General features: G+C 41.3%; 1 protein-coding gene across 1 annotated transcript; it reads right to left on the bottom strand.

Annotated features, from left to right (window-relative positions):
* Positions 1-15: 15 nt before the first annotated feature.
* Positions 16-24,660, bottom strand: Copb2 (coatomer protein complex, subunit beta 2 (beta prime)). Its single transcript, NM_015827.2, has 22 exons — positions 24,568-24,660; positions 20,261-20,398; positions 17,999-18,085; positions 17,682-17,808; positions 16,749-16,897; positions 14,810-14,956; positions 14,226-14,325; positions 11,291-11,433; positions 10,864-11,063; positions 9,300-9,410; positions 8,221-8,309; positions 8,027-8,133; positions 7,113-7,256; positions 5,989-6,119; positions 5,494-5,701; positions 3,298-3,408; positions 2,245-2,459; positions 1,259-1,351; positions 986-1,166; positions 771-839; positions 562-630; positions 16-346 (listed from the first exon to the last, which is right to left on the bottom strand). Exons 1-22 carry the CDS (start codon positions 24,568-24,570, stop codon positions 251-253), a joined length of 2,718 nt encoding a protein of 905 aa, NP_056642.1. The 5' UTR covers positions 24,571-24,660; the 3' UTR covers positions 16-250.
* Between the last annotated feature and the right edge of the window lie 113 nt (positions 24,661-24,773).

Below are 24,773 nucleotides of genomic sequence, written 5' to 3'. Positions count from 1 at the left end.
CAAGAGTCTTTCACTAATTCAAAAGATTTTATGACGGGTGATCTAGTAACAATATGAAAAAAAGCAAGTTTCTGTTTCAGTTACCAAGGAGAACATAGTAACTTAAACGCTGCCCATCAACTCCTGAAGATGAAGTGGCTATGTTCCCCCTTGTTTACATATGCAAATCAAGGATTTCCAAAGTTCTGGTCAGGATGGTGATTGATTTGAAAATGCCATAATAATCTCTTACTGCAGTAAATGGCAAACTTTAATCATCCAGAATATCTTCATCCAGATTAATGTCTGTTGTGTCAATATCCTCTAATTCCAAGTTATCCAAATCAACTTCTAGTTCTAGTAAACTCTGCAGGGAAAGGAAGAGGCAGAGGGTAAATGTTACACAGTACTTACGGGGTTACCCAGTCCACAGTCCAAGGCCAGAACCAAATCTCCTTCCTCCTGACACGAGCAGCAGCATCCTACTTTGAAGGCTTCTCTCTGAACTAGGATGCCAAAGGCATCTCAACCTCAGAGGCCTGTTCCTGACATGGGACGTGGGGCAGAGGATGGCTGACCCACCTTTTCTTCTTTGTGGGTAGTTTGGGAGGCCATGATAACTGGGCTAGAAGCAGGTTTTCCATCAGGTTCCTAAAAAATAAGAGGTAAATATGAAGCCAAAGGAATGGCCCAGAGATGTAAATATTCCCCATGCAGAGGGAGCTCAGGGTTAGGAAGTGGCTTTAAATCAACAATGTCAGTTATTCTGTCACACGCAGTTCTCTACAGACCTGCTGGGCTGTGGGTCTTGAGGGCTGAAAGCCTTTTGCCTCTTCCATAACATTTCTCTCTTCATTTGGCTATCAGAATAAAACAATAAAATGAAATATTCTGAAATCAAAAATTATGCCCAAATCTCAGACATTAATTAGCTCTTAATAATGTATGCAGCACATTTCAAACTTGGACTTGTGAATGTATGTCAGCCTGGTACTCTGCCACTCACCGTGACAAGAGGGTACTGCTTGGCTGGCCACAAATCCGCATGTGTCTCCTTCACCCATTCTTCAACAACAAAGGCTTCTTTTAATCCAGGGAAAAGGTTTTCATACTCTGTAGGATCAGCAAGGGATTCTGCTGCTTTCTGGTTGACTTTTGAGAGATTCTCCCTCCACAGTTTCACCACCCTAATATTAGAGACATCACAGAACCAAACAGATAGATGAAGAATGTGGGCCCTGTCTTAGTTGAAATATTTCTCTCTAAACTAAATCCATACCTTGAGACCTGACTGGGTAAGTAAGTTCGGGCCAGGAAGGCAGCTTCTGGGAGTCTTCCTGTTCTGATCAAGAGCTCTAGGCAAGCATCAAGCCTACAGAGTAAAGCGGAGATGCTGTTAGACAAACAAATGGTAACAGCAGATAAAGCTGAAAGTGTGAACCTGTTGCAGAGGCAAAATCCTCCAGTGCCTCTGCCCCTTGCACATTCACTTCTGTTGCTCAGCCCTTTGTCTCAATGTTGAACAAAACCAGCGAACTTTGTGGGTGTGAGGCACAGCAGTGTTCATGACTGCTTTCAGCTTATTTGTATAACTGAGTTTTATGACAGGTCTGGAAGTGCAGCTCAGTAATGAATACTTGTCTAGTGTGCACTAATCCCTGGAGTTCGGTTCTTTAGCAAACCTTAATAAAATGTTTGACGGTGAGGTCTAGGATGTTTGGCACATAGAGCAAGATTAGTAATACTTTTATGTTTATTTCTAAAAGGCAAACTGATGTCCATATGACATAGCTCACATTAACTCTGCTAGACTTAAAAATTCATGATGTTTTCACAGTTGAGCTCAAATAGTAAATAGCATTTTCATCCTCCTATCCTTGCACATAACAGGTCAGAACTGCCTGGTGCAGACAGTCCTCTGCCTGCCATTAGGTACCAACTGGAGAACAGCAGCCTCCTATCATTCAGTAAAATGGTCTAGGAATAAGTGACTGGTGGGCTCTCTGACTCTGAACCACACATTAATTAACAACTCAAGCATAAAGATAGAGATCAAAAGTTACCAGAGCACCTTGCTGAAGGCTAGTGCCACCAAGGTAGGTAGCACTGTTCTCTGGCTGCCCCCACCATTCAGCAACAGTCGGCCATCACCAGCTGTCCCAGGATTTGTGTACCATATGCCTCTCAAGCACCATCCTCACAGTCAGTGGAGAAACACTGCTTACAACTCCTTAAAAGTGTTTTAGACCTTGAGATAATACTTACTTGCCCTGTAAAAAATAGCTCATGAATGCCACGTTATTTTTGCCGTCTCTCTCCGCACCTTCTGCCAGCTTGTTCACCATACTAGCATTTCCAGAAGCAGTGGCCAAGAGCAGCAGACCACCATAATCCTGAGCATGGTGCAGACACTCCTGGGCTAGGCTGAACTGACATTTACTAATGGCAAGTTCAGCAAGTTGTTTCCACTTCTGCTCCGACTGTAAGAATTTAAGATAAAACATTTTTGGAAATAGCATTTCAACTTTCAACATTATCCTGTTACTTTGAATATCACTGTGATAACAATTAGGAGATATTTATATAAGACATAAATGTAATTTTTGAGTTGTGCTTGGTAAATTGGCTCTGTCAGTCAAAGGAAGACATGATAAAAATGTGTAATGAGGAAATGAAAATCACATGAACAAAAGTAATTCAAATGATACTTGAATAATTAACTCATTTTCATTTTTTACTTACACAGTGAAACTGAATCTAAAACCATGTAAACGGAATTAAAATGTCATTAGACTACAATTATTTTAACAAGTAAATTAGTAACACTTTAGGAAGAGTAGAAAATTACATCCTTAAATATTTAATGAATGTGGTCATTTGTAGCTTCTCAGAAATCAAATAAAATGCACATTTAAATGATCTTGACAGCTAATTTTTGTACAGTCTGAAATTAATTTACTCATGAATGCTGTACTTAACCCATAATTTCCAGTACATATATATACAAAGAACTACAAAAATGTTAGATCTCTTGTTTAAAATCAGTGTCTCTCACCAATATGGCAAATTGTTGGCATCTCTACACCCTTGAGACCCAGACCAGACAGAAAGACTTCTTAAACAGAGTATAGAACTTAAGAGTACCCTGAATTTAATCCAGTAAATTTACCCAAAGATTAACAATGCACCTTTAAAAAGACCAAAGATACAACAGCTTCACTAAAATGAGTCACTGGTAATAATGTTACAGCAATAGCAACACCCAAGTACCTTCTAACCCTTCCCTGGGTTTTGGAAAAGTCTTGGATTAAAACATACCTCTGCTTCCACTGCTAACTGGTAAGCAATTTTCAACTCTCCAAGTTGAAGAGCAAGCTCAAAACGATGTTCAGGATCTGTGGATACTGTAAGTGCTTGCTGCTTGAAGCCCTATACATTTTTTAAAAAAGAAAATGTGTGACTTAGACATTCAGAAGAATGTGCACATATAGTATGCACAAAACAAATTATTTCTCAAAAGACCTTACAGACAAGGAGACCCCATAGCCATCTATTTCAGAGGACCAAATGGAATCTAACCCCAAGTAGCCAGATACCCACTAGCATCCATGAACATGCTACCAACAATGCAAAATGGGAGCCATTTTTAGCAAACCAAGTTTGCATTCCCATTTCTTCAAAATGTCTGCTTTGCGCAATTTTATACTTAGCTCTTTAAGATCATCCTGTAACAAAAGATGCTACAGGAATAAATATGTAAGTTTAAAAGACTTCTGGGAGAGCTGGGGTATGGGTCAAAACTAAAGAATGGATATACTTCATATAGTTTAGGTTTTAATTAAATACAAAATGTTATTGCATGGGGGGGGGGCATATGGCACAGGTAAATTTAGCTGCTGGAAAGCTTAGAAGTGAGCCTTGGGTGTCATGTAGTCCAAGATTCATCTTATAGAGGTTAATGACAGAAATGAGAAGAGAGTGGGAAGCCAAAGGTAAACTTTCCAACTTTCTCTCATCTGTAGATCATCTAGCCTGTAACTCCGGTTCAGGCACTGAGGGGCTGTCATCAGTTAGGCTTTACTCTGGTCTTGGATTCAGCCTATCAATATCCCTCCCTTGTGCTCTATTAGGGCATAAAGCCATAGGACAGGCTTTTAAATCTACTACTGTAGTTACAAAGTTAACTTCTGTGAGAAAAAAACATTGATGGGCAAGTTTTCCAACTCTGGGAATGTGGCAGCCAGAGGGAAACTCTGGTGGCTTACTTCTCAGCACACTGAAGGAAAATGCTTAGTGTAGAGTGGTCAGGACAGAGAAGCCGGACAACATTCAGAGTTCATCTAACTATGTCGTCATGTTGCTGGAAATGTGCCATTCTGCTTCCCCCATCTACCCATGGTGCAATGTAAACACTGGTTCTAAATAAGTTACTGATTTTCTTCACTAGCACTGACAGCAGAAAACCCCAGAGTGAACAGCAGATATTTGGAACTGGTCAGGTAGGGGTAGAGCAGGACAGAGGAAGAGGGCGACATGTCCTTGCTTTTGCTGTATTTCCGATCTACACTAAGATGACACTAAAGGTAGTTTTTGTGTTTGGGGGGCATAAACTCCTAAGGATATACTACAAAAGGAGAGGAAATATGAATAAACAGATTTTAAAGAGAACTTTTGCTTTAAGATTTTTGTGTATGAATGTTTGCCATACATGTATATATGTGCCTGATGCCTACAGAAGCCAGAAGAGGAAACTGAATTCCCTTGGAACTGCAGTTTCAGGCAATTGTAAGCAGGTAAGTAGTTCATTGGAACCAAACTTAAGCCCTCTGTAAAAGTTGTACCCTTCCTGTGATGTCCACACACAAGACTCCCATTTTATAGGCTTCACTTCACATGAAATGCCTAAAGCTGAAAATGAAGAGTCAGTGCATTGCTACATCCTCAGGCATGAAAACAGAAAATACTTCTGGGAAATAGGAAGGGGTCAGGAAAGGACATCTGGTTTACATTGTAGAACCTACTTTATATGCTGTGAATATATAACTGGAGTTGGCACATTGGTAATAAGTTTTATTAAGGGAGCTTTACCACATGTTTAAGTTAAAACAAGATAATAATAGGAAAACTAAGTCCAGCTTAGGGTTTGTTTTTTTGTTTGTTTTTTGTTTTAGAGACACACTTTGTAGCCCTGGCTGGCCTGGAACTCTGGAACTACCTCTGACTCCCCAGTACTGGAATTAAAGGTGTGCTAGAAATAAAAATGCCAAGAACCTTAAAGGGGATGTAAGAAAAGTGATAAAATCAGCTCCAACACTGACAGAGGCACTGAGGTTCCTACGCCTAAAGAAGCAAGAGTTCAAGCCAGATGTGCTGTGTGTGTGCTGCCAACCTGATATGGTCAGTGGTAAGACATAAGAGATGACATTCTACAACCTGTATCAACATTCTGTCAAATGCTACTTTTAAAAAGAAAGAGAGGGGAGGGAAGGAAAGTAGGCAGGCAAAACTTCTCACCTGTTTTTCCAAAAAGTGTGCAACTCTGGTCCTCTGTTCTTTGGGGATGGTAGGGAGGACTTTATCCGCCATGCTAAAATCCCTCCGCATGACAGCAGTCTGGTATTCCAGGACTGAAACCAACAGGGAGTAGCTAACAATATTCAATTCCTTATCCCCCAGATAAAGTCTATTGTCTTTTGGAATATAGCCCAGAAGATACATTGTCCTGTAAGAGAAAGAGAAACCAACTCAGAAGCCCAAATCTACAGTTACACCACCACACAAACACACAAACACACACACACACACACACACACACACACACACACACACCCTTCTTGCTCAAATTCTTACACATTTAATGGATGTGATTTTGGTTACCATCAGAAAATCTACTAAAACTAATGGGGGGAAATTAACCCATCACTGTTACACAAGTCAGCATGACATTTGGTTCATAAAGCACTTTCAAATTTAGGCTGCTTTAGACAAAAGCAAAATGACACTCAGTACCTGTCCAGGTGGGCGATGGTGACTATCTCTCCTCCCACGTAATAGTTTAATCTGTTCACAGAACTTGTGTAAATGAAGCAGTCACCTACCCACAGCCCAGTTTTCACAATTTCCTGAATTTCACCAAGAACCTATAAAAAAGAAAACAGACTATTACAATCTTAGTCAACACCAGAAATCTGAACAAGCTAGATATGATGAGAGTGATAAGGAATGCAAAGTAAAATCCAATTTCAAGAACATTCTTCCTAAGAATTTTTGTCTTAAAAAAAAGTTTTCAATGAATATTTACAGTATGAAATCTCAGTGTTGAGTCATTAACATAAACATAACTAAAAAATATCAATCTAAACTGCAACACATGAAACTGGAATGTTAAGTATCTTCAAGTCCTTAAGGACATCTAAACAGTGGATGGTTTGATTTTCCCATTTCAGAGCTCATTTGAATCATTCTAGCTCAACAGTCTTAGAACCAAACACCTTCACATTTCCTTAGTGAAGATAGCAAAGCAAGCCTGCAGATTTTCTAAAAGTCAGGGCACATATTTATTTTAAACATACAGTGGTTGTTTGAATAGATATGGACCCCATAAACTCATGTGTTGGCCCATGGGGAGTGGCATTATTAGGTATGGCCTTGTTAGAGGAAGTGTGTCACTGGAGGTGGTGCTTTGAGGTAATATATATGTTAAAGCTCTGCCCAGTGTGAAACACAGTAGTGTCTCCTGGCTGCCTCTGGATCAAGATGTAGATCTCTTGGCTCCTCCAAGTCCAAGTACCATGTCTGCCTGTAGGATGCCATGCTTCCCATCATGATAATGGACTGAACCCCTGAAACTGTAAGCCAGCCCCAATAAATGTTCTTTATAAGAGTGCCCTTGGTCATGGTGTCTCTTCACAGCAATGAAACCCTAAGACACATACTTTCAAATTCTGTTTTTGCCAAAATTTTACATATTATCAGAACTTACAGTCACCCTACCCAAACATAATTTACACAGAACTATTAGAATCAATTTAGTCTGTTTAAAGAATATAAAATACTAAAAACAAAGCCTAGGCTGGACTCAGACCTCACCTCAAAGGCGTCTTCAATGCCCTAAGCTGGACTCAGACACTCACCTCAAAGGCGTCTTCAATGCCATCTTCAGTAACTCCCTCATGTGTTTCCTGTGCAGCCAAGACTTTTTCTGACAGATATTTAAGAATAAAAAATGACTCCTCGGTGGCGATACAGACCAGCTCTCCAGAGTCAGACCAGAAGATCTGCAACCCGACAGACAGACAGACAGACAGACAGATGACTGACCACCTTTCTGAGCAGCCACCTCAAAATGTATTCACTTTGTTCACTACAGGATCAGTCTTACAGCAAGGTAGTCATTGTGCACTTAGCATTGATGCACCATACTTCTATATGCACTTGGGAAGGTGGACAGCACAGCACTGTTGTGGAACACCAATGGGAAACAGGGTTCTATCATTCAGGTGAGGTGGGCTGCTCTCTGTTCTCTAAAACAGTGTTTCTTACTCCTTATTTCTTTTCTCCACACACATATGTGCACTTATACATAAAGAAAAAACAATAATACCACAAGGGAGCACCTTTGGTGGGCCATGGCCCCAGTCTCTCTAGACAGACTCAGGACCATAACAAGGTGAGATGCTTTCTAATGGCAACCAGCAGCTCTTAAGTTTGCTACTAGAGTTCTCCTGACCATCTTCACATGAAGTATGAAAAGGCTTTTCCACATCAATCATTCCCCAATTTCTGTCTTCAATGTGTTTACTTTGTTAAAGACATTTAAAATATGAGTTTTGGAGTTTATACTTGTATTCTATACTTCTACAAACAGTCAATGATTACTGTCTGATTCTAATGCATAAACGATATCCTGAGCACTTCTTAGGTAAACAGCACAGTGTTCAGCACAGTGGGACCAGTACAGCAGTGTGCAAAGAGCCATTCTTGACACGAGGGACTCAGACATTTCAAAGATGAACCTCCCAAAAGTAACCATAGAGGAGAAACTCACGTGCTTGGGCTGAATTTCAATTCTGCGGATGAGTTCAGTATTCTCCCAGTCATAGAAGGCTAAGCCATTTACAGATCTGACTCCCAGCAAGAAGCCCCCATAGATACCTTAAAAAGGACACAGGAAGAATCCACTTGAATGTTTTGAGACATTACAAAGATCCTCAAAATGCAACATAAATAAACAGCACTTACTTTCAGCTCCAAAATCGGGTTTAAATGATTTTTTTTCCTTAAAGTTTTTAAATATCTTTACAATACTGTTGCTTTCTCTTATTGCATACCTGAGGGACAGGGGAAGCAGCATATTAAACACTAAGCCATAATTCCAATAAATGTTAGAAATATCTTCAAATACTCTGATAAAATATTAATTATTGAAAAATAAAAATATATCTCCATTTGAAAATTCCCTTAGTTTTGTCCCAAAACATAGTGAAAATGTTGCAATTAGACAAATAATGAATGGGTTTCATGCTGTATGTTATGCAAATTATGAAAGCTTAGAAGCCATTGTAGAAACTAGAAATGGCACTGATATCCAAAAGGTAAATGCTTAAATGGTGGTACATCCATTCAATGGACTACTACTCAGCACACAAAACAATTCCTTATTGATAGAGGTAAAAACACAGATGATCTCAAAAGCCATATCCAAGAATGCATGCCTATAGTGCTCTATTCATATAAAACTATCAAGAAGTCGAAAGAAAGTCTGACCTATACAGTAACAGAAAAATCAGTATTTGCCTGGGCCTGGGGAATGAGCTGATTGGGGTAGGGATAATCTGACTGTGTTGGTGACTATGAACTGTAAACATGTAAAGAATTAATGTGACTTGTGCTTTAAATTAGAACATTTTATGAATATTCTGAATGCAGACTGAAATAGGTTAAGAATGAGTAGTAGGGGACATGCAGAAATTGAACTTTTAAAAGATACATTAAAATTCTCATCAAAGTGACCTGGCATAAGCAGCACCTCCCAACTAGTTTATAAAGCGCAACCGGCCCTCAGAGGCCATGTCTGGGAGGGCCTACTTTGCCTTAAACCCAAGCATCACGTCATGTCACAGGCCCCATCAAGGATATCGGTCTTGAATCCCCAGTCGAATGGATTTATCACATCCACCTGAGAGGCAGCATGGTAATTCAGACAGGACAAGGGCGCTTTACACTCTCCAAGTGCTTCAATGAAGCAGCTGTGCTGGGACTGTCTTTTACCAGGGAAAAGCATCAACCACATTGGCATCAACACCCTATTTGCATCTTACTCTGAAGAATCGTGGGCCCATGCAAACTCCTGGGCAGACCCGAAGCTCTTGTTCCTCAATGCCATTGCTGTGTAGATGATATACTCCCCATCACCACATACCACAACAAACCTAGAAATGACGGAAGTCAGGGACAATGACATGGGTGTCAGGAAACTAATTCATATTTATGATAAAGTAATTCACTAACAGATGCTATGTTAGTCGGTTATTATAATTTAAAATTAAGTTAGAGCTATTTACTTCTTTGAATATGCTATGAATAAATATTCTAAGAAACAAAACCAAAAGCAACTATCAATCAGTGTGGGGTTACTGACAAAAACATTACTGCAGCGGCCTTCTCTCCTCACTCAGTCTCAGAGCCTGGATATGAGGAGCAAGCACGGCTGGAGATGCAGCGACTCCAACCATGCGGCAATGCTTGCTGAGCACCAAGATGCGTATACCGCGCTCACAGCATCACACCGCAAGGAGGCACTGCCTTGTAGCAGGTTTACCTGTGCCCCATGCTCATCACTAAATGAACAAAAGACTGTATTCAACTGTTAGTTACTAAAATGAACAGGATTATTAACATTTAAGTAATGAATAAAAATAGAATGTTATATAGCCAAACATTTTCTCCCAGTAGACAAAATACCTCTCTTCAAATTCTGTTTAGAACATGATAATGTCTGTTATTAGAGGACACTCACAGGTAAAATTAAAACCTTACAGAAAAGATTTCTGAAGGTATTAAATACACAAATACACACAACACATATTGCCTTAAACTTTCATAAGATACTTAAAAATGACTACAGACATCAATGACTGAGTCTTAATATCATACTTTGTCATTTATGACATGCAGATACACTGTAAAATGATTTTTAAAGCTCTAGAGCAATGGTTCTTAACCTGTAGGTCACAACCCCTCTAGGGGACTGAATGACCCTTTCACAGCGGGTGCATATAAGATATCTTGTATATCAGATATTTATATTATGATTCCTAACAGTCACAAAATGACAGTTGTGAAATAGCAATGAAATAACCTGATGGCTGGAGGTCAGTGTAACATGAGGAACTGCCTGAGGTGTCCAAGCACTTAGGAAGGGGAAGAACCACTGCTCTAGCGGCTTGAGCATCAGCTTACTGTTTAGAGAAGTAACAACTTCTCTCTCATGATTATTACTATTTTATAAATCTTCAGGGAAGACAGAGTTGACAATTCAAACTATGAGTAAGAAATAGAAAAGTCACAATCCCAAACATTTTCAGAAGACACACTGGAGTTAGCCTTCCAGAAGAGCAGTGAGCAGTACACAGCACCTCCTCTTAGGACGGCACCAGGTTCTAGACCCCCAAGGGCACTAATCCAAGGTATCTTAAGAACAAGGAAACAACACTGTGTAACTGTGCCACCCTGCATGCCAACTCTACCAAGTGAGCTGGCAGCTGGCAACTGCGGCCTGTGGGCCAGGGCACAGTTCCGGGAGGCAGACTGGGGACATGCTGTCCATATGCACAGTTGCTCCACCACACACAAGCTCAGAGAGGGATGTCACTGACAGCTTACCTCCCATTAGGATTGTGCTGAATGGTCTGTGGATATATTTCACAACTGCCCATGTCCTTTACTGCCAGTGGCAATCTTTCTCCATCTTTAATCTCAGTGTCACCCATTGCTTTCAGGTTGGCCTGCTGGACTTCTGAATGCTTGGCCCAGATTATCTTTCCATTGGCATCCATGGACATGGCAGGTTCCTCCCGACCAAGCTGCAACAATGACAAACAGCTTAGTGACTAAAAGGAAAACAAATACCAAGAACAGACCGATTTTCCCCTGAGTCTTATTTCCTTCCTTCCTTTCCCTCCCTCCCTCCTTCCTTCCACATTGAACTGTCTAATCTAGTCTCTTCTAACAACAGAAGTGCTAGTTTAACAAAACTGGTGACTTGACATGGCTTTACCTATCTCCATCCATTTAAAGAAAGTACAGTTACCTTAACAATGATGCTCCCTTCATCATAGCCCAGAGCGACATTGTTGGACCCTCTCAGACTGGCCACACACCACACCCTCTCCATTCCGTAATTCAGCGTGCTCTCAAGCCGGTAGGTGCTAGAATGCCAGATTCGCACAGTTCCTAAAAATCAACAATGTAAACATTCCCTCTGGATATGAACATCCAAAATAAACTTAGGTGAATGAGCTACTGGAAGCCGTTCTATTTCAATACAGGTATTTTCTAGCAATTTTATGACATTTAGATCTCTAATTCTTTAGCTGATTTTATAAAGCAACATAAGCATGAAACAACAAAAAACTTGCAACTATGATAAAAGCAATCTACAACAAACCAGTAGCCAAGATCAAAGTAAATGTTGAGAAGCTGGAAGCAATCCCACTAAAATCAGGGACTGCCCACTTTCTCCCTACCTATTCAATATAGTACTTGAAGTCCTAGCCAGAGCAATTCGACAACAAAAGGAAGTCAAGGGGATACAAATTGGAAAAAAGAAGTCAAAATATCACTATTTGCAGATGATATGATAGTATATATAACTGACCCTAAAAATTCCACCAGAGAACTCCTAAACCTGATAAACAGCTTCAGTGAAGTAGCTGGATATAAAATTAACTCAACAAGTCAATGGCCTTTCTCTACACAAAGGATAAACAGGCTGAGAAAGAAATTAGGGAAACAACACCCTTCACAATAGTCACAAATAATATAAAACCATCCAGTAGAAAAGAGACAGCATTTTCAACAAATGGTGCTGACACAACTGGCAGTTATCATGTAGAAGAATGCGAATTGATCCATTCTTATCTCCTTGTACTAAGGTCAAGTCTAAGTGGATCAAGGAGCTCCACATAAAACCAGAGACACTGAAACTTATAGGGGAGAAAGTGGGGAAAAGCCTCGAAAATATGGGTACAGGGGAAAAATTCCTGAATAGAACAGCAATGGCTTGTGCTGTAAGATCGAGAATTGACAAATGGGACCTCATAAAATTGCAAAGCTTCTGTAAGGCAAAAGACACTGTCAATAAGACAAAAAGGCCACCAACAGATTGGGAAAGGATCTTTACCAAACCTAAGTCAGATATGGGACTAATATCCAATATATATATAAAGAACTCAAGAAGGTAGGCTCCAGAAAATCAAATAACCCTATTAAAAAATGGGGCTCAGAGCTAAACAAAGAATTCTCACCTGAGGAATACCGAATGGCTGAGAAGCACCTGAAAAAATGTTCAACATCCTTAATCATCAGGGAAATGCAAATCAAAACAACCCTGAGATTCCACCTCACACCAGTCAGAATGGCTAAGATCAAAAATTCAGGTGACAGCAGATGCTGGCGAAGATGTGGAGAAAGAGGAATACCCCTCCATTGTTGGTGGGAGTGCAAGCTTGTACAACCACTCTGGAAATCAGTCTGGTGGTTCCTCAGAAAGTTGGACATAGTACTACTGGAGGATCCCGCAATAGCTCTCCTGGGCATATATCCAGAAGATGTCCCAACCGGTAAGAAGGACACATGCTCCACTATGTTCATAGCAGCCTTATTTATAATAGCCAGAAGCTGGAAAGAACCCAGATGTCCCTCAACAGAGGAATGGATACAGAAAATGTGGTACATTTACATAATGGAGTACTACTCAGCTATTAAAAAGAATGAATTTATGAAATTCCTAGGCAAATGGATGGACCTGGAGGGTATCATCCTAAGTGAGGTAACCCAATCACAAAAGAACTTACATGATATGTACTCACTGATAAGTGGATATTAGCCCAGAAACTTAGAATACCCAAGATACAAGATACAATTTGCAAAACACATGAAACTCAAGAAGAACAAAGACCAAAGTGTGGACACTTCACCTCTTCTTAGAATTGGAAGGGGTTACAAAGACAAAAGTTTAGAGCTGAAACAAAAGGATGGACCATCTAGAGACTGCTGCACCTGGGGATCCATCCCATAATCAGCCTCCAAACGCAGACACCATTGCATACACTAGCAAGATTTTATTGAAAGGACCCAGATATAGCTGTCTCTTGTGAGGCTATGCCGGTGCCTGGCAAACACAGAAGTGGATGATCACAGTCAGCTATTGGATGGGTCACACGGCCCCCAATGGAGGAGCTAGAGAAAGTACCCAAGGAGCTAAAGGGACCTGCAACTCTATAGGTGGAACAACAATATGAACTAACCAGTAGCCCTGGGGCTCGTGTCTCTAGCTACATATGTAGCAGAAGATGGCCTAGTCGGCCATCATTGGTAAGAGAGGCCCCTTGGTCTTACAAACTCTATATGCCCCAGTACAGGGGAACACCAGAGCCAAGAAGTGGGAGTGGGTGGGTAGGGGAGTAGGGCAGGGGGAGGGTATAGGGAACTTTTTGGATAGCATTTGAAATGTATATAAAGAAAATAATAAATAAAAAAAATTTTTAAAAAACTTGCAACTAGAAAACTAGAAGTAGGAAATAAATCCTAACTATAAAATCACAGCATGGTTTCCTGGGTAGAGTGCTCACCATGTAGTACATGTTTGCTGTGTGTGATTCCTTCTTCCCTCTTGCTATAATCCTGAGTAGACTTGCATGTTCTTAGCTCTTAGTCTACCCAAACCATACACCTGCAAAGTGACAGAGCCTGATTTTGAACCGAGGTCTGTCAAACTGCAATGCACAGGCTTTTTCAAGTTCTTCTCTAGAATATCTGATCTCCTTTTCTTTAAATGACAGAGTCAAAAAGACACTAGAATGGTGATGATGATAAAGCCATTTATTCTTCTGTACTGTATAAGTCTAGATTCCTAGTCATGATATGGAAGCTGCTAGAAGCCTCCCAGTGCAATGCAGGGCCACCACTTGGTTTAAATATCCAGTGAGTCATGAGCAGCACATCCACAGCAGCCTCTAACTTACCGTCTTCTGACCCTGTGATGATGATGGGCAGCTCAGGATGGAAGCTCGCACACGACACATTCTGGGCATGCCCCTCCAGGGTCTGCACACACGTTTTGTTCTGAAATCAAGACACAGAAAGCCACTATGTTCCACTGTTGGGAAGCTTATGTTAGAAGCAAAGGGGGAGGGAGGTAAGAAAACCTTAGAGGCATGAAGCATGGCAGTGTGCATAATAACTAGGCTTATGACTGTTGCATGTGGTGAAATGTGTACCACGGTTACATCACAACATTCACTGTCGTGCCTGTTTCGCTCAGCTACAGAAGTCTGGTAACAAGGACACTCAGAGATGTGTGGTTTAATATGACAGTGTAAAAACCCTTCTAGACGAACAATAAGCATGCTGGCATTTTACTTTAAAATCTTAAAATGCATTTGCATTCTTTTTTATAAAGGGGAAAATCCTAGGACAACAATTTAGGGCCAAATACTGGGGCCTTGATCTATGACTCTGTTAAGAGTTCCATCTGAGCCTTGAGGTGCTATAGGAAGCAGTAAAGACCAAGTCTAGCATACAGCAAGGAAGGTTACACAAACTGTACCTGATAATCCCATATTTTAACAAGCCGGTCATCTGCACCTGAAATGAGGTATGGCTTGTCACCACCACTGTAGTAGTCAATGCAATTCACGCCTTTTTCATGTCCTTCCAGAGTGAAGTTTGGTGATGAGGAGCCCAGCTGCCACACCTTCAGAGAACAGTAGCATTTGCCAGTCAGCATTTTCAGAGGCAGTTCAACTCACTTTTAACATAAGACATCCAACACCACAGCCCAACACACAGTGTGCTCAAGGATATCTGCTAGTCTCATGTAAATTTTCAGGAAGCAGAATCACTACTCTCTGAAGGTGCCAATTCCTAGACGTCTCCATGGAGACTATATACATAGTTCAGCTGGTGAACTGGTTATACTTTCTCAACTTGACACAAGTACTTATCTGGGAAGAGGGGATTCAATTGAGAGAATGCTTCCATCAGACTAGCCTGTAGGCAACCCTTTGGGAACCATGATGGGCCACCGCTGGGCAGGTAAACCCGGGTGGTGTAAGAAAGCAGGCTGAGCAACTCACGAAGAGCAAGCCAATAAATGGTGTTCTTCCATAGCTCTGCTTTCACTTTGCCTCCAGGTTCCTCCCTTGAGTTCCTCCCCAACTTCCTTGGATAATGCTTGGATAATCTTACTATAAACTGTAAGATGAAATAAACCCTTTCTTTGCCAAATTGCTTTTGGTCAGTGTTTTATCACAGCAACAGAAAGCACACTAAGAAAACTGGTATACAGATGAAGTGCATGAATCTACAATTAACACTCTGAAAAACCTCTAAAGGAAGTAATGATTTGATGGGAGATTTAGTGACTAGTGACATGTATTAAAATGAAAGAACACTTGCCAGGGAGAGAGGACCAAGACTATGTTCCCAACATCTGGGAAGTTGAAAAAATTGAGACTGTGAGGCCAGTGTAGGGTACACAGTGAATTCTAGGCCACCTTAGCACACACTATAGACCCTTACTCAAAAAACACAGAAACTTAATCTAGTGAAGAAGTTCAAACTGATCTCAGTTTCCCACCTATGTCAAAAGCAAGGGCAATTCAACAAAAAATATCAAAATCAGGTTAAAAACTTGAAGATCTTTAAATACAAATAGATTCTATGAGTTAAATTAATACTCGACTCAGTACCCAGTACAGCCAACGCACTGTGCTACTCTCCCAGAACATCCTGGGGCTGTGCAATGGAAGACAGAGCTCCTACCCCAAATGTCCAGTATATCATGGGGATAAATGATTTCAAATTACATGAATTATGATTCAATGTGAAGATTGTTAATAGAAACAAAATCTAAAGTGAGTGACACACACTCTGTCTAAAGCCATTAAGCACTAGACTGGAGTTTCCCAGAAGGATTATCTGTGCTAACCCTTATAGAGCTATGTAGATGCTCAGAGAAAAATAAATCCAAATCAGAGAATGAAAAGACCTGCAATCAGAGGGAAGAGCTGATGAAGGCAATGCTCACTAGAAAGGGCATTTCTAGGGGACAGCAAGTAGGTCAAATTTATACTGGTGTCTGTAACATCAGCCCAGGCTAGCCCTAACCATCCTGTATTTCACTCTTAGACATCTGTAGTTTATTCTCCAAGAGGAAAATAACAAGACAGACTCTGAAGAAAGGCAGTCCACAGGAAGGAAAAAAGAGGCAGAACAGGGAGATGGTAGAATAAAGAACTTACATGTAAAACAGACCACTGATGAGGATTCAAGAATGACTAACAGACGGACAGACAGACAGACACACACACACACACACACACACACACACACACACACACACACACACACACACAAAGTGACCGCTTCTTACTGCAGATGCTAGAGTGGAAACCATTGTTATACCACATTGCTCCTGCCTGGCACAGGAGCACAGGAGTAGCTTTCTGGCCAGTCATAGTAAAGCACCAACAGTGGACACTTACCTTGATGGTCCTGTCGAGAGATGCACTGGCAAACTGATTGTTATCTTTGGGGTTTATCACAATCTGCATAACGTAGTGCGTGTGTCCTTCAAACACTTGTGAACAAGACCATTTTTTATCCCAGTCCCAGAGCTTAATAAGCATGTCATCTATACCAAAAGAAAGCCAAGTCAGTCGTGGTCTGCTTTCATCTCTGCAGTAAGACAGGCTTGTTGTCCTTTAAGGCAACAAATGTAGTACAGTTCACACATCCCATCATCCACTCTGTAGAACCAACACTGGGAAAGACTTCCAAGGCCTTATTTGCCCTCAGAGCATTCCTAACTACAGAACAGTGCAGACAAAGTGCGTATGGACAGCTACTAAAGACATAAAAAAAAAAAATGGGGAAACTTTTTAAATTTAATTTAAAAAGAACCGTAGTTACCGTCTAAGTCTGGCTGAAAATGCTGACTGTGGAAAGAGGCAGCATTTGCCTGATGAGAATAACTGCTTTTACAAAAGTTCTCACTTGTTAAATTTTAAAATATTTCAAACTCAGGGATACCCAGGTAATCGCCTTCCTGCAGGTGACTGCTTTACATTAATACCAGGGAGCTAGCTAGCTAGCTTGTCTGAATTTGCAGATAAACCAATGGGGCCTATGTCAATCTGCCAACAGCTTGCTCATCAGCATACTAATGAACTTTCTGCTCCCCAGACGTTGATGCATCTAGACCTTCAAATTTTCTGGCAGGAATCAGAGCAATTGCAATATAATCCTATTAAAATACTAAAATACACAGGTGGGCAGCGTCAACAGCACAGTAATGGATTCAAATAGTTTAAAAGATGCTTGGAGGAGAGTCCACTTGTAACAGCAGTTAAGTACAGCATGTCTCGTGGGAACAAATCATCACTCAGTGCACATGACTGAAGCAGGTCATCTCTTACCACTGCTGGTGAGAATGAACGGCTGGGTGGGATGAACAGCAATACAACGAATGTAATCCGAGTGTGCTTCAAACATATGCACCCTCTCCAGGGTGTTATAATTGAACACTCTGATCTGCATATCGTCCTAGGAATGGAGATTTTAAAACATCACTATTATGAGGCAAACTATATAAACCACTAAACTGTATTACAACCTCCACCCTTTAGAACACTACATTGAATTAACTAAATGAACCAGGCATTACAACTCTGCAACTGGTATCTATAACCACTGACCAATCAGAAGGTAGGGTCTGATACTCAGAGTTACTTACTGCTCCTGTCACCACCCAGTTCTTCCTTGCGACAAACTTTGCAGCTCGAACAGGAAGATCACATACTTCAAACGTCTTCACCAGTGTCTTGAAATATTAACAAGAATAAACACATTAAGTTACAAGGAAGTAACCGAAAAGTCTTATTCCGCTGTGATTAAAACATCAAACTGTATTTTTCACTAAAAATGTAAAACAAGTGTATGATAGCTCAGCATTAAAGTGGGGGGCAGGGAGGACCAATCAACTATTCTTCAGTAGATCTGAAAATCAGAAACTTAGAAGAGAAAGCAGACGGTCATAGGATGGACAGACAGACGGGCGGTACTCCAGACCCTCTGTCCTGGCTTGCCTCTCCTTCCCAGCATGGCCTTTCGCTCCTGTCTGGAAACCTACCCAGGGAGGAAGCTTTACTCCCTTCCTGCACCACTGCCAAGCGCTAAGCAGACTCCATGCTCACTCTTCCCACTGCGCTCTCCAAGGGCAGGACTCCCACCACTGCACAGCCCACACCTACAACAGTTTGTGATCCAGCTGCTGTGCACTTCACCCCACCATCTGTTGAGTGAATTATCTCTTAGCTTACTTTCCTTTTTTAAAAAATTGAGCCCATAAACCAGACATAGTGGCTGACATATGCCTTTAATTCCAGCACCTAGAGGCAGACAGATCGCTGTGAGTTCAAAGCCAGTCTGCTCTACATAGTGAGTTTTAGATAGCTAGGGCTATATAGTGAGACTGTCTCAAAAATAAATAAATAAATAAATAAATAAATAAATAAATAAAATGGAACCCATAGAAATGACTCAAACATTTATTTTATACATCTTAGCAACACATTTCCAGAAAAAAATGCTGAGAGTTTGTGTTTGGTTGTTGTAGTAAGCATAAACACTAAGAGGTTTAGATGCTCCTTGGATGCTCAGAGTGGATCATCTACACGGATTCAAGGTGGGGATTCAGGAGACCTAGGAAAACCAGAGATGAACACTTTGCTGTCCCATTTTAAATGTCTGTTCTTTAAAATTCTGAAAATTAAGCTATGATTTCTTTTTTTTTTTGGGGGGGGGGTCAAGACAGGGTTTCTCTGTATAGTCCTGGCTGTTCTGGAACTCACTTTGTAGACCAGGCTGGTTCTACGAACTCAGAAATCTGCCTGTCTCTGCCTCCTGCGTGCTAGGATTAAAGGTGTGCGCCACCATGCCCGGCTAAGCTATCATTTTAATGTCTCTTTTTGTATCAAGAAAGCAATAATGTAGTACCTCAGGAATTGAACAAAATTGTACTGGCTCATTTACCAAGGTACACTGGAAAACCAACAGACTAGCTTACAAGACTGTTGAGACCACCTGGCGTCCCAGGTTAAGACAAAGCTGAGTGCCACACAGATACACAGCTGCTACCAGGCGACTGAGGCATGAACAGAGCAAGCTGAGCATGCAGTCTCTAAGACAGCAGAAAAATGTACACAATCTTTTGAGTTATCCACAAATCCGAGGGTATGTGGAGCAGTAAGAGAGGCGGCTGCAGAGCCTCCATGACTCAGTACCACATGAGATGCCTGGCGGGACAAGTCAACTCACACTCCACGGACTAAACAAAAGAGCAGAAAAGCTGCATTCTCAGACCACAGAAGTGCTACATCTAAGTTAAGGAAGCAACAGCTAACACCAAGATGGTTCTTTGTGAGTGAGAAACAACTGCCTAACATTTTATTTCACGTTCTTTCTTCATACAAAGGTCACAACAGTTATCATCCACTCAGAGTAGTAAATCAAAGCTCAGTGTGGCTAGGACTTGCCAGTAAATTAGCTTTAAATAATAAAACACTGTTGATGTTTTACAACATTGACTTGCTATCTCCAGGAGAGTCCAAAACTTCCTTATCTGAAATGTACAAACATCTGGATTCACCCAATGCAGAACAGTGCAGAGTGTGAACAGTGTGAGAGTGCTCTTACCACTCTCAATGCACATGAATGGCAGCTAAATTCTTTGTCACTGGTGACAGAGGAGGGAAACAAGCAGAACAGAAGCTGGTGCTAATATGACCTACATCAATGTTGCTGTATTTAATATATACTATGCCCAGAACTTCTTCCACAGGCAACACCCACACAAACCGAGTCCTAAAAATAAAACACTCCATCCTATTTTGAGCAGCAGCACAGATACAGCTGCTTGGCCTCTGGTGGCTCTTTCATTATTAGTGCTGGTATTTGATAGCTTTTATTGCTAAGGAAGTCCTTTCAAAACTCTTACCTGAGTTTCATGATTCCAAACACACACACTGCCATTGTAAAGACTAGCCAACATCCATGGCTCTGTGGGATGCAAATCCACGCTCTTAACTCGGTCAGACCTAGCAGTCAGCTTTCTCTTGATGTCAAGTCGAAGAGGCTAAGGGGAAAAGACAATTGATGACAAATTGAATTCTTAAGTCAAATAAAATATGCTTGAAACAGTGTATTAAGAGGCTTATAAACATTGTTTTAACTTTCCTAAATTGTGAATGGTATCAATTCTACAGCACCTTTGTTAATCACATTAAAACTTAAAAAATGGGGTATTTTTTAAGTTTGTATTTACAGAGGTGGTTTTCCAATTTTACTTATCCTGACCTCTTTCTTTACACTCTTAAAATTTATGAGAGTTTCAAATGATAATGTTTTATATTTATGTCAATTTTTTTCAATTTCATTTTTTAGAGGACTTATATCTGGCTTTGTCTCCAGTATGTTGTAGTATACGGTTCTGGTTGAGGCATAACAAAAGCAACCACCATCTGGTCTCAAACACATAACACATACAGTTAGGAAGAGGAATATATAAGCCATTTTTGGACGTTCTGCTTTGATGCTGCCTGAGAATCGGAGGCTCCTTAAAGAGCACTTGTACTGTGGGATGTGAAGCCTAGAAGTAGCTATTTACACTTGGCTAAATTAAAATCCACGAGTCTATCCTACACTCTGCAGAGTCTTAGCTCCTGCTTGGTTTTTGTAACAGAATACATTGATCATTTGGGACAGGATGGTTCACTGAGTTACACAGATCCACACAAATAACAAATTTTATTACCCTTAGTCAAAAGTCACATTTATTAATACCACTTCCTACTTTAACTGACAAGTCTTTGAATATCAGAAATACATGAAATTCAGTTTCAAAAATTCAAATTTACATTTGAAGGCTAGAATTCTATCATCAGTAACAAACATGGTCAGGGACCAGCTAATGTCTTTCAGTTATCAAGCTATGTCTGCTAAATACATTTGAATAAGTAGTTCTGAGCCATCATTTCAAGTAAAGCTTGCATGAAACTTTATCTATATTAAAGTGCCTTTTCCATCAGCCACATGTTACTTTACAAGTATTTTACACATCCTCATTTGTAATACTAATACAGAATCTTTAGAAGATGCCTCCTGAGGTGTTGAGATTGACAGCATTAATAACATTTTACTGTTTCACCCATGGCACTCTCACTGAAAACCTTGCTTCTTACAAATAAGTGTCTGACAATCAGAACATGTTATCAGGTCGGATGTGGTGGTGAACTCCTGTAATCTCAGCACTGTGGCCTCTAAAAAAGAGGACTGTGAGTTCAAAGTCAGCGTGAGCTCCAAGGCAAGTGTGTCTCAACAAGAAGGTGTCACCAGCACATTCTGCCATTAGTGCACCAACATGGTCACCTTTCACCAGTGCAAATATAAACCTAGCGGGAAGGGCAACACATCTTACTGTTGGTAAAACTTCTCATCTGTTGACTTCCTCAAACAGTAAGAGACCTCCAAGGAACTTCAGAAGACACTTCTGAAACCCCCAGTTTATAGATAGGTAAATAAATTTAGAACATCAGCTAAATCACAATTTCATGTCCATGCATTAGTGTTGTAGCAGACAATGTTGTGAAGGTATATCATTTATGAAGCTGTAGTAATCCTAGACCATAACATTAAATGAGCTCTTTAAAAATAATCAGATGGGGAGGGCATTTAAACTGTAGGCAAGTAATGTCTGATCAAAAAGGGTTTACTCCTGTTCATAAAGGCCTTTTGAATTTACAGATACATACTGAAAAACAGAACAATTTTAAACAAATTTAAGCCATAAAATAGTAACAGTTTAAAACTGTCCTTCTCCAGTCAGACCACAGCTATGAACAGTTCTGAACCACAGAACAGAAAATGATTTGAGCAAGCGACTGTGTTCCGTCTCTCCCAGGGAAGCCATTCCAGAAGAAAAGTTAGTTCATTCCACAGTGAAGTCCTGGAACACTCTCTCTTCTTCCACTCTTTCTTGTAGGCTCGTTTAAAATGCACTTCCCCTTCCATAAGCCTAGCGCACAACCTGGACCTTACTGCCAGGATGAGTTACTGTGCTGGTGCCTCTGTGCTGTTCCCTAACAGTCATGAATTCAACAGAAAGCGAAGGTTTGCTTCTCAGCACAAAACTGAGGACCCGGCAGAGGGAATGCCCTGAAACAGACACCTAACAAGGCTCTCAGTCTCCTCTCTCTGTGTGTCTGTTTGACACATGTACTTCTAACTGTTCTTCATTGTTTGCTCTTCACTTCCAAAACCAGCTTTAGGCCCGTGCTCTAACTAGTCAGTTCTCGTGAGAACACCTCCACTGTCATGCAGCCCTGCCCATCTCTAACATACTCAAGCCACCATCTTTAAATCACAAGCTAATCTCAGGGGAGCAAACCTTTTCGATGATTTCTAAATGTTTGCCCCACTAATTACTGTCACAAAATTTAACTTCTCCCTCTCATCTTTGAGTCAACAACAAGCAGGAAGTATGTTATGCCAGGAGCCATAGTGGGATCTTCAACATAACATAAGCCCCCACATCCAAGTAAGTATGTGTAAGTGTGTGGTGTGTGTATGTGTGTGTAAAATAGGATTGTTAGGATAATCCTAACAAGGTTTTCAAATTGATTTTTCAAAATGGCTAGGGATCTCTGAACTACCTAGTATATAGCTGCACATACCCCAAAGTAAAGACACCCATTTTAAAATGTGCATTACTGCAGGCAAGCGCTCCTGGAGTCATACTTACCATCCCAGTCATGAGTGTTTTAAAGATATCATACCAGGTCTTAGACGATTAAACTACTCACACTGCATCCTCAACTCCAGACTTAGTTTAAATGCCACTGCCACCATTATGCCCTTTCTGATTAGCCTAGCCAGAGGATTCTTCCCCATCCACGTACACAGCTCTTCTTGCTTGTGGAGTGGTTTATTTCTGAAGGGCAGGCTCAGTGCTTATCCAGCTCCTTCTCTCCACACCATATGTATTTGGGAATACGGGAGGAACAGGTAGTATAGATGAGGTCCACAGTCTTGCTAGAAGCCTCAGCTGCAGCGCTCATGTCAGACACATGGTAGTAAGTTTAATTAACACCCAAGGTTTGACTTGTATAACAGGGATAATAATAATATCTCTCTTAGCATTCTGAGAATTAAAATCAGAGTTCAGTTAGAGCAGAGCACGGCTTATAGTAACCACCATAAACATTACTCATAATTATCCACAGGCTGCGGTGACAATCAGCTGGTAAATGTTTAGCAAAATGCAGGACAGTGAAATGCTCCTATGGTGAGTGAGCAAATAAATAAAGTCATGTTTTGTACTTTTTACTCGAGACTTAAAATACAGCCATCTTTTAGTATCTCTGCACATGGTTCCAGTATCCTCCACCAAATCAAAACGCTCACGTTCAGTTATTTAAGTGCTTATAATTTACCCATCACTCCTGGTCATCTCTAGATTAGTTAGAACACCGATACAGGGGTCAAAGTTGTAAAGAGTCGTTGTATACTATGACAGCACATGTTCACACAACAGTTTTCCTCAAATGTCTTCCACCGAAAGCTGGTTCAATGTGTGGGTATGGAACTCACAAACATTGAAGAAGGAAAGTCAATTTTTAATTGACTATTAAAAATATGTCTCAAAACTAAGTTAGGCAGATCTCAGGGCCTTCCCCAAAAAGGTCATCCTCTGTGTGCACAGAAGGCCCAATCAACATCAACTAGAAAACGACGAGCTGGGCTGCCATAGCATTTGAAATTTCACCTCTGGCTCCATATACATTTAACTTTGTTTAGTTCTGGTTTTCCTCTGCTTAAGTTTGCAATGTGGTGCCTGCACACTACCAAACACCTCACGCAACCTGGAAGGTGGGTTAGCAAGCACCACCCTCAATGACAGAATAAAGTGACTTGGTCAAAGTTGCCTTTGGCATCCGAGTCCTGACTCTAGCATTTACTTGCACTACCGGACCCGGTGCAGACTGCAAGGGCACTGACAGGCGCCCTGACCGCCCTGAGAGTCGGGGGCGCCGCTCCTTCGCGGGTACCCAGTTACACTACTGTGTCACCACGGCAGCCTCCCGGTCTGGCCTTCTTCCTCCCAGGACGCCAACGGGACAGGAGGACCCCGTCAGGCCGCAGCAGTAGCAGCGCAGACCGCTTCTAGCTACTGCTCCTAGCCAAGAAGCCCCGGGAACCCGCCGCAGCCGGTGGGCTCCACTCTCTGTCCCCTGAGGCCCGACTTACCATGGCTCCGACTGTCCGAGCGAGCCCCTGCCCGTCACAGGCTCAAGGCGACACACTCAGGAACCCACCGACCCGTGGACCGGCCAACCCACTGACGTGGAACTTCCGGGAAGCGACTCTCGCGGTACTCGGAGCCAGGCTCTGCGCCTGCGCACACCCTCCGTAAGGCGGTCCGTGCATGGTCCCGCCCCAGTTTCCTAGGTAAC

This window comes from Mus musculus, chromosome 9 (assembly GCF_000001635.26).
Source record: "Mus musculus strain C57BL/6J chromosome 9, GRCm38.p6 C57BL/6J".
NCBI lineage: Eukaryota > Metazoa > Chordata > Mammalia > Rodentia > Muridae > Mus > Mus musculus.
The sequence above is the reverse complement of the archived record's forward strand: the minus strand, read 5'-3'. Positions and strand labels throughout refer to the sequence as shown.

Bases quoted from the DNA above. Each gene is read 5' to 3' on its own strand.
- Copb2 (NM_015827.2), bottom strand. The intron at 3,409-5,493 runs GTGAGAAGTTTT...AAAAATGTATAG, and splicing joins CACACTTTTTGGAAAAACAG to GGCTTCAAGCAGCAAGCACT. The intron at 1,167-1,258 runs GTATGGATTTAG...CTCTAATATTAG, and splicing joins TTACCCAGTCAGGTCTCAAG to GGTGGTGAAACTGTGGAGGG.